The sequence below is a fragment of the Struthio camelus genome, chromosome 4 (assembly GCF_040807025.1).
Source record: "Struthio camelus isolate bStrCam1 chromosome 4, bStrCam1.hap1, whole genome shotgun sequence".
Classification (NCBI taxonomy): Eukaryota; Metazoa; Chordata; class Aves; order Struthioniformes; family Struthionidae; genus Struthio; species Struthio camelus.
In genome coordinates, this window is record NC_090945.1 from 71398701 (window position 1) to 71416377 (window position 17677).

The following is a 17677-nucleotide window of genomic DNA, read 5'->3' on the forward strand; positions in this document are numbered from 1 at the left end:
ATAGAGAGAGACCAAGTTGAGACAACATGGGTGAAAGGATTCATAAAATGTATTTTAAAATACACAGGCCAGTCTGCCAGAAGTATTGAATTGAGAATCTAGGCCGCTTGAACAGAAGAAGTCACGTGGCATAACTTGCATGACAAATATTAGACAGGCTCTTAAATTTGCATTTTTGAGCTACTACCCTCTTGCTGCTTCACCATGGAAGTAGGTAAGCACTAGAACAGGTTGTCCAGAGGGACTTTTGGAGACCCTCTGAATTTGATTAAATGAGATCATGAGCAATATGATCCAATATTGAATTTAGCCGTGCTTTGAAAGAGGTTGGACTAGATGACCTCCAGAGGCCCCTTCCAAGTCAAATATTTCTGTGATTCTACAATTGGTTGACAGTTATCAAAACAGGTAAGTAACTGACTTTTGCTTAAGTAACAAACTTTTGCTTCTCCATTAAAATAAAACAACATATGCAACAAAATGATAAATAAAATAGTGTCAGTCACCTTATCACTTTAAAAAAAAAAAAAAAAGTTATCTTGTCCAGTCTGTGTATATAACAAAATACATCAAAGCCAAATTCTAATTTAGATAAAGACTTTAAATGTTTTCTGACCTTCTGTGATGTTTCTGAAAAGTTGACATTTTGGAAGAACTCCTTTTTACAATGATTAGAAAGAAAGATTTGAAATTCAGGATTAAGTTTTGTTCCTCTTTTTCCTTTAGGTAAAGAGCCATCTAATACAAAAGAAACAAATGTAAGTGAGAGCGTTCTAAGTTTGTAAGCAGTACGTAATGAAAAAAAAGTCTACCTTCTATTTAAATTTAATTGATCTTATATTACTTGCTTCCATTTTATTTCCTCAGGAAGATGAAGCTGGGAAAGCAGAGATGGTTGTGCGTAAAAGGGGAAGAAAGCCTAGGCGTTCTCTGGTTCAGTTAGAGGAAACTGGTAAAAACATGAAATTGCATTACTCCTAACAGAATGAGAAGATTTTACTGTGCCTTTCTGTATGCTAATAGCAACAAGATAAGCTTTATTCAATTTTCCTTTCTTGAGGAAAAATCATTGAGTTACAGCTAGTGTAAATATTATGTAAATATGTGTAAATTGCTGTAATCTCATGTCAGAATTGCTACATCCCAGATGCTTCTATAAACCCTCATGAATTTTCTATGAATTTTGGCTATGAGCTGCATAAGTAAACTATTGTGAAAGTGCTAGCTAGATTAAGTCAAACAAGTGTGAATTAAAAACGTTGAAGCATAAAGGAAATGGAAAATTACTTACTTAAAATGGGATTTGTGAATAGAATAACTTTTCTAAACGAAGTGTCCATATCCTTTTGGAGGGCTTTTGGAAAATTATAGCACATATGTAAAATTTTACATGGACAGAAACGCTGGAGCCAGAAAGAAAACGTCGGAAATTAGCACTTGCTGAAGAGGAATTAAAAGAGCAGGAGGAAGGTGAAGAAGATGATGGTGAAGATGATGATGAAACATGTTCTGGAGCCACAACTAGATCAGCCACAAGATTAGAGACTCAGAGGTAACAGTATTTAGAGATGCTGCCAGCAGTTTTTTCCACGTTGTTCTCAATTGTTGTGGGGTTTTTTGGTGTGGGGGGGTTAAAGGAAAAGATCATTTGATAATATTTTAACAATCATTCACAGTAGTCAGGTAATTAACAAAAATCACACCCTTTTGCTACAAGTACGAGGTTGTGGTTTAGTCTACAACTGAACTCTCACATGCAATGTACATTTTCCGTATCAAGGAAATGTGTAAGATGTGTTAGCTTTTGCAAAAGTATGGGGCAGAGAAGTGCTGAACAGCAAAGACTACTTACTAGCACCTGAACTGACTATTCTGGTGTTGGATTGCCAGAAGGGGTAACTAACTGGTTTAAGTTTCTAGTTTACCTGCTTCTTAGCCTTGTCTCTTAGAGGTCAAGAAAAGCTCATCGTCTCTAAGTATCAACTTTATGTCATAGCTTGACTAATGATATATGGAACAGTCACTATCGCTTTAGTGATTATGGAGTCAACCTTTTGAGCAGTTGTGCTGTCTTTCTGTGCTGCACTTGCACCGCTCTGCAGTAAATGCTTCGAGAAAAGGACAGTGACAGAGAAATATTTCAAAATTTGCAGATGTAATCTGTGTAAAAATTAAGAACACTGTCTTCCAGATGAGAGTTATACGTTGACAAATATTTCTCATAGACAATGTAAGCATATCCTATTTCTTCAGTAAATCTTTGCATTTTTCCCTCTAGGTAATTGGCAATAATAATGGGTTTATGGTAGTTTGGACCGTGTATTCCTGAAACATTAAGATTGTAGGAGTATGGCTATATTGAGCACAAACACAGATTCCTGTTGTACAGATGACTGGTTAATTAGAGATAGTGCTTTAAAGGATCTTAGCAGTGTTAGGTAGCATAGTTAAGAAGGTTAAACGTTCCAGGTTACATCTTGCCTTGCATGATTGCTAGTAAATATGAATTAAGTAAAAATCTTACTTGATCCCTCAAAAATCCAGGACCTTTTGGGGATGACAGGAAGGCTTTGCTTGAATCAACAGATTACAGTAGTGCTGTGCTGAGGGGAAGGAACAGCTATTCGGGTTGCTCCTGTTGTTACACTCTTGCAGTCTGTGCTTCCCAGGCCATTCAGTCAGCTGTTGCATCCAAGATGATGGTTAATTTGAGTATGCTGAGGCTTGGTGGTAGCTCACAGTTGAGTGTTGTGGTGGGAGGTTGGGTTTCTGGTGGTGGTGGTGGTGGTATTTTATTATTGATGAGAGCTTTCCAAATAACTTTAATTCTGGTAATGCCCTTCTAGGGATGAAGAAGCGCAAGGGGAGGCTTCATAGTAAGGGGAAAAATGCTCTTGTTTCTCTTGATTATAGAAATAGAGTAGAAAGTCCTGTTAGGAACTGGAGGTCAGGTCTTCAGTGTTATAGAAGATGGGCTCATTCTGATAGTGAATACTGTCATATAACAAGCCAAGAGGGACAGTGTTTTACCTTGAGTCAAGATGGCTGGGAGATGTGAAACTGTTAGGGTCTGAAAAGACACACTCGACTATGTCAGAAGGTAAGAGTTGATCCTGTTGGCAGTCTTCATCCTAGTGGTGTCTCAAAATTTGCACCTAGGAGATTTCAGTTCTGATAGGTAAAAGGGCAACCTCTGATTTGCTTCTGTCTCAGTCTCCATTTTGTATTTAGACTTGGAACAGGGTAGAAATAATTTCCAACATCTATTTCTTTTCCAAATATCCAACTTTAATACATGAATCTGCAGTACCGCAGGAGTTTATCTATATTTTATTGGCCTACAAGCTCAGGAAAAAAAGTCTTATTGCAAAAGATTAGTATGGTACCAAGAAAAGCCTTGCTTTTGGGAGGCCGTTCTCCATCTCGCTTAGCATAGGTCTGCCATTTTGTTGGCAAACCGAAGTATATCAGAGGTCATCCTGTTGCCTTTGAGCTGTAGAAAGAAACAGGCAAAGATATCGGCTTTGTGAAGTCAAATCTTAATCTGTGTTGCTGCTTTCCACGATAGAATGAGAGTCCAGACTTTGTTTTATGTTCACTGACTAAGTTTCTGTAGATCATAGTCTTTATCTAAATGAAGACTTTGGATGCCCACTAGGTTCGCTTCTTTCTTGAGGCCATCCTATTGCATTTTAGCCTTTGAGGACTTAAAGCACAGCTGACAAAAGTAGTGCATCGTTGACTTCATAATTTTAGAGTTCAATCATAAAGTAGTTATACAGTCTTATATAAACATAAGCCTTTATAGATTTATATTTAGTCGTATTAAATATATTTAAAACCTATAATTATGTATATCTGTTTCATGTTGGCTTTATAGGTTTGTTTATTTGTGGCTTTCTGTAGAGAGGTTATCTGTACTGGCAGTATCTACCCACAAAAGAAGCTGCATGCTTAGAAATAATTTTGTATATGCCCCAAGACTTCCCTACAACGGTATGTTTGTGCAGAGAGGCCTTAAGATGGATCTGCTGTCACAATCTGAAGAGAAATTGCTGAAATGGGAATTCAGTTAGGCTCCTCACTTGAAATAGTCACAACTCTTTCCTTTTTCTGTCAGAGCCTAGACTGGATTCCAAGGAGGTTGCAGGCTGTGCAACATGTCTCGCATGAAATTCCTATAGGTATTGGCTTTGGCAGTCAAAATTCTGCAGCAGATTCCAGTTCTGGTAAAGCATGTAATTGTGATTTTTTTTTTTTTTTTTTTCCAGTAGACTAACACTACGCTGAGGAACTCAAGTATACTTTTTCTATTCCCTCAGACAGTAGAGAGGCACTCACCTTAAATGTATTTGACAAGCTTGCTTTTCTCTTGGGAAATAAGTTTTACTCCGCTGATTTTGGAGGTGAAGTCAAGCTGAGCTGATACTAACCTATAGAACATATATGCTTCTTATCAATATTTAGCTAGACTGTTTTCCTAATTCCTGTCCTATATTTGATTTTTCTTGCCAACCGAGTTGAATTCCTCTCTCAAACAATGTTTATTGAGTTGACTTTCTTTCTCAGATTATAGCAGTGGACCTAGCCTTCTCTGGCCCCACTGAAGTAGAATGCGTCTCACCTAGATTATTTAGTATCTGGAAATTCTCCAAACGTAGCCCGTGGAATTACTGTCTGCAAAGTAGTAGAAGTAAAGCAACTTCCTTTCATCTTGCATAACCGTTAACTCTAAAACTGTAATAAAAATGTAGATACTAGTGTTCTCACTCTGCTTGTAGAAACATCTGCTTTTTTTAATTATAGTTTTCTTTCTTAGTTTTGTATCTCAGACTTCCAATGTTATTTTGCTAATTCTGACTGCAACAAAGCATCTCTGTCTTAAAATGCACAGTGTTTGCAGCATTTTAAGTAGTAGTCTGGAATAATTCCTTGTGGAAGGGGCTGCCCCTTCATCTTCAGCATTGCTGAATTATCAGTTTTTCTGACCTAAGTAGGCTGGTTTGTGAGCTGTGAAGTTGATTGCCAGAAACCAGTTTTTCGTGTTTCCGAACTGATGGATACTGAAGCTACTAGGAGTTCCTCCTGTACAATAAAACAAGCAAATCCTCTGTTCTTCAGCAATCTGTTCCCCATTGCTTCTTTTGTCATTCCAATGGTACTCCAAGCTATATATATTTTTAGTATGACCATTTGTGTACCAGAATTATTGCAGATTTGGAACTAGGGAGTTTTATTTAGTTAAATATTGAAATATTGTTATTAAAGTAGCCTTTTGGTTCTATGTTTGGTATGAAGGTACATGACTCTGCTTTGGGTTTTGTGTCTTGAACACAAAAATCCTCAACGTGCAGGTGCTGGGGTTTTTTTCACCATTTCTTTTGGCAACTTTGATTTACTTGTCGCATATACTTTGCGGTCCTAATTTCTGTGTTTGAAATGTGAGAAGAAAGTGACTTGGTAAAAGTATTTTGCTCTATACATTCATTCTTTTGTATTACAGAAAGCAGCCCAGCAAGCCAACCACCCGTGCAGCCTCTAAAGGCAGCAGTCCAAGTTCACTTTCTCCTAGAACACAACAGAAGTTAGCAGGAAAGAAAAGATCTCCAAGTGATACAAAAATTAATAAATCTCCTCCATTGACACAGTAAGTATGAAAGTTAAAGCCACTTTTATTATTTGTTCTGGATGCCACTACATTGATCCTTTCTCATTTATGTATAATATAGTGCTTCAAAATCTGAACAGCAGTCTAGCTTTGTTCTTTTCTGTTCTTTTGTGTTATATAAAAGCTCTTGAAGGATTTTTTTTTTTTTTTTTTTCCCCCCTCCTTTCTTTAATATCTGGAAGATTAGAGGTGTCCCCCCCACACACACTCATCCTTGGAAACATTTTTGGAGATTCTGAAAATGCTGTCATGCAATACTTTAACCTGAGCTGTGATCCTTTCCTGAATGGCAGGGAGAGTAGGTGTAGTTCAGGTTAAAGTAACATGATGTCATGATTCTGATATTTCAAAGATATTTCCAAGATCAGCTGATAAGAGAATCACAGAATCGTTGAGGTTGGAAGGGACCTCTGGAGATCATCTAGTCCAACCTCCCTGTTCAAGCAGGGTTACCTAGAGCATATTGCTCAGGATCACATCCAGATGGGTTTTGAATATCTCCAGCGAAGGAGACTCCACTACCTCTCGGGACAACCTGTTCCAATGCTCTGTCACCCTCACAGTGAAGAAGCTTTGAGAGTCCTCCTATCAGGTTTTGAAAATATTTCCCTTTCTTTCCTTCCCTGATATGTTTTTAATTTTTGAGGCTGAGATCACTGTAAAAGCCCAAGGGAGCAATAAATGTGATGCATAGTTGCTATCCATCATGTAGTTTACTTGTAAGAGTGATTGTATGCCAAAAATTTACACTTAGCTGTACTTTACTGTGAAACATGGCAATGTTCTCGGACTTAACAACAGGAAGTGACAGACGTAGCATGCACTGATCAGCTGTTACTGTTTGCCTGATGTTAGTTATTTACCATGCTTATGAAAATGGCCAAGAGTTTAAGCCGCACTTGTACTTGGTTGCATCTGAAATGTGATGGGCTTATATGTGGATGCCTAAATGGAGACAAGGGTACATGGTCTCTGCCCTTTATTCCCTCTTGCATATGTGAGACTTAAGCCACTATTTCTATTCTTGTGTCCTCACAAGAGAGGGTACAGGGCGACGTAATTAATTATATTCTCTCCTAATCCAGAAGTTATCCCAAAAGAACAAGGAGGAGGAAGGGCTCTAGTCCCGACTCCTACATGTGGAGCTCTCTCCAACATACTGAATTAGTATGCACTGCTGTGCTAAGATGGGATGGGAGTGTGCATGGTCTACCTGGGGTCTGTGCAGCTGTATGTTGTCTTAGTGGCAAGTTTTGAAATAATATGTCCAAGTGATTCATTGGAGATGGACAGCTAAGTTCCATCCTCTAAACAGAATTGTCTACCACCCTTTTTATATTTTCCAGGTCCTACCATTATTAAAATAATTTATAACGATACTTTTTAGGTTAAAGGTGCAGTCTACCAAGCGTAAAAGGGAAGGCAGCCCAACGTTGGTACGCAGAAAAGGCCAGCAGAAAGCAGATGAGACGCCAATAAAGAAAGCAAAACGATAATCTTTTACCAGCAAGTACTATCCATGGAAGAGTTTAAAGAAAGAAACATCTGTGCTTCTACTTTTTTTTTTTTTTTTTAAGCAAAGGGATTTGCACGTGCTTGTTTCAGAGCTCTAAGTTAATAGATGCAGTACCTTTAAGTTACCTTTTAAACAGCTTTATAAACTATTGTTTATACAGAATATTATGTACATTTATTTCAGATGAAAAATAAGTTTACTTTGTATCTGAATGAAAAACAAAGTAGTTATATATTTTATCACTGACTTGGAAGTTGGGGTTTCCCAATGTGACACGCTAATGCAGATGCTTCCAACCCATGAGGTACCCCGGGCCTACTAATACACTTTGTATATAAACTTGTAAAAATAGGTTGTATTTTACTCTGTGTATGAATCTAATCAATGACGGACACTTTATTTATTTTATGGAAAGCATTGGTCTGTAAACTTTAGTATATACCTTAGGTTTTTTTTAATTATATATTTTACATTCTATGCAGACGTCGGTAGGAAACTTCTCCTCCACTCCCCCAGGGCTGTCTAAAGCCTGGAATTCTCCCAAATATGCTCAGACAGTTGGTAAAGTATTTTCTCGCATGCGTTAAAGTAGTTTAGCATAGTGAAAGGGATTTGGCACCTTTCTGTTCACATTTGTGACAGAAGTATAAAATATAAAATGTAATCTTACTAGATTATATTTTCATTTGTGAATTTACTACCAGCCTCAAGAAATAAACAGTATTAGGTTAGAATTACTCACAGTCAGCCAACACTACCCTGAAATGAAACGAACTGTTTTATTTTGCAACACCTGTTCTTTAAATATTTGTCTTTTTCAACGAAGAGGGACCCACTGAAGTCAAATGTCACTTCTCCTAACTATAGAGCTTCAGCATTTTATGTTACATTTTATACACAGGTATTGAAAAAATGGAGCCTGGTATTAATGCCAGAATCTTTTTTTAATGTATATTAACTCTGGTAAGAACAAACGTTCAAGTGAAGTTGTACATAAAGTTAAACTTTTCTTATGATCAAATGTGTCTCTAGTAATGATGTGATGAGCTGCCAAACAATCTGAGATTATTTTAAGTGTTTTGTTCATATTCTGGTTTATAATTAAAAAGGATTCTGGGGGTTTGGAGTTTCCCTTTTTTTTCTTTTTTTTTTTTTTTTCTTGTTTTCTTTTGAACTTCTTGTAAGGCAGATGTTTCCGTCAGATACTCTGCTTCGTTTCTTACTGAGATTTTTATATAAAAATTATAAAATGTTTGCCAAAAATCTGAGTTGCCATATTTTATTATCTTTTAACTGTACTGTTGTGAAACTTGTTTTTATGAGTGTATTTAGCTAGGCCACATCATTAGGTAACGGTTTACCCAATTGGTATTTCTTTAAAGTCTTTACATAATCTACAGATGCTTATACTTCAGGTATAAACAGAGGGGAAAGAGTCCAAACATTTACCTGGTCCAGTACACTGTAAGTACAGTTGCACAAACTGTAACTTGTTTTCCTAAGCAAACTTTAGACTAGAAGTTTAAAAAAAGAAAGCCTCTTTGCCCTGGTAATTAACTCCTTTCAATTTCCAGCTTAACTCTGCTAACATATTAGTAATATGTACCTATATATTATTAATACTAAACATAGACCCATTTTTTCATATGCAGTTACAGGGTAAGATGATTCTTTTTCTTTTTTTCTCTATACCCCTTGTAGTAAGAGTAATTGAATAATTTTGAATCGTAGGCTTCTTCTCAGCCTTTATTCTGTAAGGCTAAACAAGCCGAACTCTGTTGGTTTGGCAGTGGGAATTGGTTTTGTTCCATCAGTGCTCTTGATGATATTTGGAGCCCTTCTCTGTATCTGTTCCAGCTTTTTCTTTACACCTGAATTCAGTAGTAGCTTTGCTGAGGAGTTTCCAAAGGAAGCCCCCCATTACGTGTTACCATATCATCATTTATACTTCCATCTCAGCTGATGGTACATACCTCTCTCCTACAATACAGATTATATTTGCCCTTTTCACAGCGACTTTGTTGCAGTAGCTTATGGTGACAGTCATGACTAAGCTCCTTCTCCTTAAGTCATCTCCAGCAGTTACTAATGAGACTAGTAATCTAAGTACCAGATCCGCTTGACTATTGGCTGTCTGAAGACCTGCGTAGTACCTCCCTGAAGATCAACAGTAGTCTCTCAATTAACCTGGTAGACAGTATTTTCCTGTCTTTCCTCATAGTGCTGAATGACATTTAGGAAAATCCTGTTGTCTGTAGAATGTGTCTTCGGTTATTCATTAAATTATTCCATAGCCTGAAGGTGTTAAAGGAATCAGCAAGAAAACCACCTTTACTTAAGTAATCTCTTAATAAGTTAAAATGCTTTTTGGATTTTTTTTTTTTTTAGGTGCTTCACTGGCTGAATGATGGTAGAACAGCAGCTTCTTGTTTCATTTCAGCGCAATAGACATTCCTGCCATAGCACATCACTAGAAATCCATGTTTAGATTGCTTTTTCTTAGTAATTTTAAGTACATGAGATCTTTAGAGATACGGTAGGGATCTATTGTATTAAGCAGAACTTGGAGATCAAATTTTCAGTTTCTAAGACTTAAGTGCACTGCATCGGTCTCCTAGAGCTCCTAGGCAGGTTGGGGCGGGGGGGCACACAAAGAACATGTTTTCCCTTAGGCATAGTAGAAGACACATTGATCTTCCAATCCTTTCTATTTAAAAAGTTATTATTTACATCTCTCTTACATCCTTCGAACTTAGGGTTTTATCTAAAAAATGAAAGGATCATCAGTAGAAGTTTATTTACAGTTTTCATTTAGTGATGTCTGGCAAACTTGTAACTCCTGCAACTGGGTGAAATTTCCCTCTGGAACCTGATCCAAAGTCAGTAGATGTACTCAGCAGCTAAAGCAAAGTTTTTGCTGATGCTGGCAGCTCTATGAATACCTTGTGTTACTAGAAAAGCTGATGGAATAGCAAATCATCTCCCTGTTTTTAGTAGATTTTTTTTTTAGTCTGACATCCATCCCAAACACATCCACTGTTTCTTCTCTGTCAGCATACATTCTGAGTGTACTGTCTGTTCAGATTTGTACCTCTGGCCCTGATCACTCGGAGTCTGAATGCTGTCTTGACCCATCTCAGTCCTTCCAGAAACTTGGTCCAAACTTATCCCATAAAACTTTGCAGTCAAGAGCTGCAAGCACTCCTCGTCATCAGATGCAGAAGTGCTTGCATCAGATGCCTGCAATCAACAGATGTCTACTATGATGCGAGTCCACTGCAGGCTCAGGTGCCAGTACTAAAAATGTTCATATTCTGATACATTTAGCGAGTTCTGCACTGGGAAAAGAATATTTGGCACCTGAGATTTTTCCCACTACCTTCTGAAGAAGTAGTGGGACCTCTACTTTATTTCATACTGAGAACATTGCTGCCCTGAAGCCAGGAGGTGCTGAGTGAACTCCTGCTTTCCTTCCACAGCAATGTCTAATTTCCTTGGAGCTGTGCCTGTTTATACTGTAAAGACTGAATTTAACTGGTAGATTTTAGTTCCCTTCCCATCAGACAAAGTGATTCCACGTGAAATGTTTTCAGTTTTGAGATTTAATGTCACCATCTTAACAAAGTGAGGGGATTGCACATTCATATGCCAAAAACTCTTGATGTCTCCAAGCTCTTGATACCTTGGGGATTCTTAACAGTGCCTACTCAGTCATTTCAAATACCAGCTCAAAAACCCTTATCTTCAGGACTTCAGCAGCCTTCCATCTATTTCACTTGCTTGTGGCTTCAATTCAGAGCAAATGGCCCATGTCAGGCTTCTGCAGGTTTTGGCAGTTTCTTAAAGATACTGTGACTGCTTCTTCCAATAGATTCCTTGTCCCAGCTCTGTATGTCACGCTCCATTACCTCCGTCAGCCCTCTTAAAAATTCTGGGATTGTTTCAAGCATGGTGTTTTTTTCCTACTAAAATGCAAAAGTTCAAACTCCAAGGAAGCTATCTACATTCTAGTCTTTGTTTCCAGATTCTGGTGTTTCACCAAAATTCTTCTGAAGGCTATTTCTGATTTAAAACCCTTTCTCTTTCATATCTCAGCTTTTTAGCTCTTACCCTTACTGACTTTGTGAATAAAGTCCAAAAGAAAAACATAATAAAAATAGATGTCTCTCTGGGAGTCCCTAGATAGCTGTATTTAAGAGCTAGAAACATAACACTTGTGCCAAACAACTGGGGAAGAAAAATATGGTTTGAAACATCCCTAACTTAGTAGTGCAGGAATAGATTTTTAGAACTGAGTGTACAATTAGCTTAGGGTGTGGTTTCACCATCAGAGTAGTTCAGGCTGCCTCTACAAGGGAACTTCCACCTTATCTCTTCTTCTGCCCCTTGGCCAGTGCTTTATTCCATGACAGTGTTAACAGTTGTAAAGTCACAAAGGCTTCTGGATCAGGAAGCCCAAAATTACAAAACAAAAAAAGATCCTTTTTATCTACCATGCACCAAGAAGCGATCATACGGATGTTGAAAGCTGAGGCCAGGCACATTTAGACTAGCTATAATGTGCTGGATTGCTTTTCAGCAGAGTAGGTTCAGCTGAATGACTTGTGGGGGATACGATAGGTTCTCCCCTAGTGTGATGCTTCAAATTATGATTTGAGACAAGATTTTTCAGGCTTAATTAGGAATTTATGTCCCATTTCTAAAACTGATGTAAAGTTTAGGGCCATGCTCAAAGATGAAACTGGATCTAGTGTTGAAACATCTGGATTTAAGCTGGCTTTCTCCCTAAAGAAGTTAGGAATCCAAATGTAGCATCTAAGCTTCCTGCATGGTGCATTGAGAGACTCAGGTGCCTAAGATGCAATCCACAAAGCTTAGCAAGCTATGTTGGAAGCTGGCAGCACTGGCCTGTAGGAAACACCTAGGATTAGCTCTTCAGGGACAAGCATGTAGTGCTGGAAGATGATACCTACCCTTTGCTTAGGGTTCACCACAGACAGACCTTCATTGGCCTTCAAGAGGCCAAACATTTTTTTTGAAGAAAAAAAGAAGGAAAGCCATTCTTTTTTTATGCTGTGGTTAGAGCATGGTGAGGGGGCTTGAGCCCACGTGTCTCAGGAAGGTGATACTGTAGCATTTTCTAAGGTGGGTACTACTATCTCTCCTGTTAAGATGTTTCACATCCCACAACATCAGTACTTGTGAAGCAGGAACTAGGGACCAGGTCTTGCTGTCAGTGCTCCAGAGGACTCTTCCACTTTTTAGGATATTGAGTAAATGATTGGTACGGGCATGTGTTCACCACCGTCTCCCTCAGTGTTTGTCAGAAAGGAATTTAGTTCCAAGGTAGGCTTCATGTCTGTGACCTTGAATAGGATGAGGCAGCTCCTTCAGCCATGAATTAGATGTTAAGCAGTCTTTGAGGAGCTGTTTGGCCATCATCTCCCTGGGCATCTGGTTGGCCTGTGTGAATCCCATTCTTCCTGGCTTCTTCCCCATGCACTGTGCAGGATACCTGTCTAGGGGCTGTGAATCCTTGCAGGTATCTACCTCAGAAGAAGTTATCACAATATTAAACATATTAGCTCGTAAAACATATAGCCTCATATAAGCACAGAGTCCTTGTTTCTCTGTGATCTCTTCACTGTGGAAATGCTTCCTTTGCTGTTTTCTGGAGGTGCGGTCTAGTTCAGGGCAGCTCGATTTTCCTATGTTAGAAGCAGCTTATGTGAAGTTTGTTTTAAAAAAAAAGTGTAAAGAAGATGGAAAGCATCACTAACAATAAGGTTTTATTGCTTATTTTGGGCAGTTGGTTTTGGTTGGCAGCAAGAAATACTGACATTTGAAAGGGAAAGTTATGTTAGGAACAGCAGAAGCAGCACGTTACTGACTTTTTGGTGTACTGCATTTTTCAGCATCTCACAAACCACTTGTGAAACCTGCAGCCTCAAGATATGGCCTTGCAGTAGACATGACAAGAGAGGTCATCAGTGGCCTGGACTAGGCAGAAAGACATTCTAGGTTATTTTACTGATTGCTACTGGCATTAAGATCTAGAGCTCTACTGGCAAAGCGTGAAGGAACTTAATGCTATACAGGATATGATGAGTAAGTCAGTCAGACACAGAGTAGAAACTAGAGATGAGAAGCAAATATAGCAAAATTATTAGAATGAGTTTGCTGGGACTGATAGCTATAATTTGTTACCCTCATGCTTGCTGTTAGCTTAGCTTTTCTTTTATTTATTTAGTGTTCACAGGCACTTACATGACTCCCCAGAGACATAATGGTGAATGTAAGCCCCATAGGCACTGTCAATGTGCGTCTGTGTCCTCACCATCAACATCTCTTATTGGCAAGCTAAAATACTCTGTAACGTAGAAAAGCTGTCTGAAAGACGCGATCTCTAAAAAACCAAAATATATTGAAAATAAGTATGATTTTCACTGGGGAAATGTAAGCCTTTTTATCAACCATGAGTTCAGTTTGGAGATGACACTTTTGCTGCAGTCGTGTTGAGCTCCATTTGGGGCTTTTAATCATGAAAGAACAATGTTTATTTACGGCTCCAGCTAAGGCATGCACAAAGTGCAGTTCTTATCTCGTTTAATCAGCCAGTGGGAATAGGACCAAACTGAATTAGAGCTATAATATAGAGAACTCCAACACGTATTTCAGCATAATTTGGGCCCTGCCTCACTAGAGAACCACATGAAAGGAAAGAGCAGAAATTGAGCCATTTTTTAAACACAGTTCCTTTGCCTGATCACATAACCAGTGAGCACAGGAACTGACAGTTCGTTTGTGTCACGTACTGAGGATGTAATTGAGAATAACAGAAAAATATCAAAGCCATGAGTCTTATTGTCAGCTAGACAACCCTTCAATTATGTTCCTTCCTTTTCTAGGTTTTACAGTGATGTACACATGCTATATGATTTATATGTCAATGTTTATTAAGATGAATGAATAAAAAGGGAATACATAGAAGATCAAACCGGTAAGTGATCAAATTCCTGATTCACCAGCGCCAATTCCAGTATATAAACTTTAAAAATGTTAAAATTAAATAGTCATTCCTGTATCAGTGCCCAAAGCAAGCAGAGATCTGGAATGTGACTTTCTTTTGAGACAATGATAATTTCACTCTGCTCTTTTTATATAAACAAGAGCTAAGAATTGCTCAGTAATATATTGCTTATTTAACTCTATTCAGACAGGATTTTGCAGGCTAAGTAAACAGGCAATATGAGGCCATTAAAAAAAAAATTAAACCACTGCTAACACTTCTTTCAACTAATTTTGAACTTAGAACTTTATTCTGCCCTCAAGTTTCAGTCTTGTATACAGAGGAAATATTCTTTCTGGAAAGCTTGAATCAAAGTAAAACCGGAACCTCACACTCCTGGACCCTCTCTGTGGAGAGAAGCCAGTTTGTCCCCTGAACTGGAGCACCTTTGCATGGCAGGGATGGGGACTTAGCGCGAGACCAGAAGAGAGAGGCCTCCAAGGACAGGTGTGACCGGCTGCTCGGGCCCAGGGAAGGTGTTCGGAGGTTGCACTCTTCCGTTTCCTGTTCTCTCCTAGGTAGCTGCTGGGCCTTCTTGGTTGAACAACAGCAGGAGTGATGGAATTGCCTAAGGTCCAGTCTCTAATACGAGGTCTGCCATGACATGCGGTAAGATCACGTGCAGAGGGCAGCCAGGGTCGGCCACTAGCACAGACCAGCTGCCAAACTCCTAGGCAGGGAGGTCTCCTCCGCTCCTCCAGCAGGTCTGAAGGTAAGACTTAAGCGGGGCACTGGACAGGCAGCCAGCCACAAGCTGCACCTCTCCGGTTGGGGGGCAATTGGTGTGGGAGGGGATCTTGTTTATCAAAGTCATTCCCTGACTTCTGGAAGTCAGCTGCATGGTAGCTGGACTCTTGGCAGGCGATTAAGGGGAAGTTATTCCAGAATATGATGTCTAACTAGTTCCTGAAGATCTCTCCTGGTGGTGATCCTTCATGCCATCTAACCCTTGCCTTCAATTTGATTCTAAACCTTTTTTCCTAATCTTAAACATCTCTGTTGCAATTTATGCCTTTTACTTTCTATATGACCACATCTCTTTTCACGAGCCTGCTACCTCCTGAAGACTTTCATTTTGCTTAATCTGGTTTTATTGCTTTTCTATCTCTGAAAACCACAAATGGTTTTGTTCTCAACTTTTCGTTTCCCACACATTTTCTTTCCCTCTCTCCCCACTGAAAAATAAATAAAAAAGAGGAACAAGGTGGAAGACCCAATTTAAAAAGAAACTGCAAAGTTTTCCTATGTTTCAAAAGAAGTATATAAAACAATGAACATTGCTTTGCATTCAAAAATAACAATAGAGGTTATTTTATTCCATTGTTAAAAGTTCCATGTTCTTAATTTTTTGCTTAAATTTGTTTTCATATAAAGTCTTGAGATGTTTGCCCTGCAGTCAAGCTTTTGCAGGTACACGTTAGTTCACATTAGCCTGGAGCTAACAGACCACGGAGCCTCTTCAAGAGTAGCCAAGGAAGGAGAAGGGTGGCTGTGCCACGTAACACATTCACAAAGCTTTACTGTTATGGACATATTACTAGCTCCATTTTTCTTCAATGAACAAAACACTGTTCAGTTACTGTTATCAATTTGTAATAAACTTGCTCATATTGTTGTATTTTCAGAATTAGGGAAGTTTTGCTTTTGACAATAGCAAAAGGATCAGAAAATAAGTACTAAGTACTTTTAAAGTACATTTAGATATTTTGGCTACTATAATTATATACTACAGTGACAATAATCCAAAATGGAATAATTACAGAATCACAGAATCACAGAATGGTGGAGGTTGGAAGGGACCTCTGGAGATCAGCTAGTCCAACCCCCCTGCTCAAGCAGGGTCCTCTAGAGCATATTTCCCAGGATCACATCCAGGTGGTTTTGAATGTCTCCAGCGAAGGAGACTCCACAGCCTCTCTGGGCAACCTGGTTCAGTGCTCAGTCACCCTCACAGGAAATAAATTTTTCCTCAGGTTCAGATGGAACTGCCTGTGGTTCAGCTTATGCCTGCTGCCTCTTGTCCTGTCACTGGGCACCATGGAGAAGAGACTGGCCCCATCCTCTCGACACCCCCCCTTCAGATACTTGTAGACATTGATGAGGTCGCCTCTCAGTCTTCTCTTCTCCAGGCAGAACAGGCCCAGCTCCCTCAGCCTTTCCTCATAGGAGAGGTGCTCCAGTCCCCTCATCATCTTGGTAGCCCTCCGCTGGACTCTCTCCAGTAGTGCCATGTCTCTCTCGTACTGGGGAGCCCAGAACTGGACACAGTGCTCCAAATGTGGCCTCACCAGGGCTGAGTAGAGGGTATTCATTGTAAGTGAACACAAAAGCAAGCAAGCAAGCAAACACTACTGCACTACTAGATCTGTAGTGCTGAGACACCCTATGAGAGAGAGAAGTAAAATTCTTCTGTCACTTCAAAGGGGTCTTTGTTTTAAGAAAATAGTGCGATACTTTTTTTTTTAATTTCACTTCAGGATTTTCCATCTAAATTCACTTAACTCTTCTCTTGGCATTTGCAGTTTGATTCTTGAGATAATTGAATCATTCAAAGATAACTAATGCTAGTAAACACAGCATTTTTCACAGATCTCACTCCTTTGTTCTCTCACTCTTTTCACACCTTTTTCAATTTTTTTATCACCTTTTATCTCCTCTTTTCTTCTGTAAGAAAGGAAAGAATGGAAAAGCGACTGGCAGCTTTTTAAAAAAGGATGGCATTTCAGTTACTTGCCTTTTCCCTCAAGGGAATCGAACTCAAACCAGTTCTTCAGAAACCAGCTCCTCAATTTTAGTTCACCAGGTGAGAGAGAGGGTGTGGAGCCAAAGCGCGACGTACCTCTGAGACCAAGATCTGCTCTATGTTCATCCAACAACTGAAATATTGTGTCTTTGTTTTGGCTGGGATCTGGCAAGGGTGTATATACCATAACATAATGAGAAATGAGTCAAATATTCCAGTAATCTGTCAGGGGCCAGAATCATTACGAGCTTGAGGTGAAAATCCTGGTCCTGTTGAACTGCTTGGAAGCGCTGCCATTTTGCCAGTAACAGATTTTTGCAGGTGTGAGGTCTCATTCAGGTTATTTTGAGATTTGTTTACTTCTAAGGGAGTCTTGCTGGATCTTGTATTGCAGCAGCAGCAAACACAGTAGGATGAAGTCCATACACAGATTCCCAGAGCAGCCCCCGGGACTGAGGTTTGCCACTTCGAGAAGGACGTGTGCAAGGCCTCTCTGGGCTTAACTCAGTGCTGAGAAGAGGTGTTGTGCTACACAAACCTCAGGAGTTTCACACTCAGCCTTCTCCTAGTGCTATATCCTAGCCTAAAACCTAGGGGAGTGACTTGTCTGATTGCAAGTTGGCAAGGCTATGATCGACAGGTGAAATTTTGTTCAGACCATGTATATGCTACAGAAAGAGA

General features: G+C 39.2%; 1 protein-coding gene across 9 annotated transcripts in view; it reads left to right on the forward strand.

The window, feature by feature from the left end:
• BOD1L1 (biorientation of chromosomes in cell division 1 like 1) overlaps positions 1-8310 on the forward strand; it is a 40916-nt gene extending 32606 nt beyond the window's left edge. For 5 of the 9 annotated variants that reach the window (XM_068943350.1, XM_068943351.1, XM_068943352.1 and 2 more), the window contains exons 21-25: positions 727-758; positions 868-952; positions 1399-1552; positions 5504-5647; positions 7056-8310. In XM_068943350.1, coding sequence (XP_068799451.1) covers positions 727-758; positions 868-952; positions 1399-1552; positions 5504-5647; positions 7056-7164 — 524 coding nt within the window. In that variant the 3' untranslated portion in view covers positions 7165-8310. Of the gene's footprint in view, positions 1-726; positions 759-867; positions 953-1398; positions 1553-4120; positions 4230-5503; positions 5648-7055 lie in introns of those variants that run through there. The other 4 variants (XM_068943356.1, XM_068943357.1, XR_011141098.1 and 1 more) reach the window with 3 other exon arrangements.
• The last annotated feature ends 9367 nt before the right edge of the window (positions 8311-17677 follow it).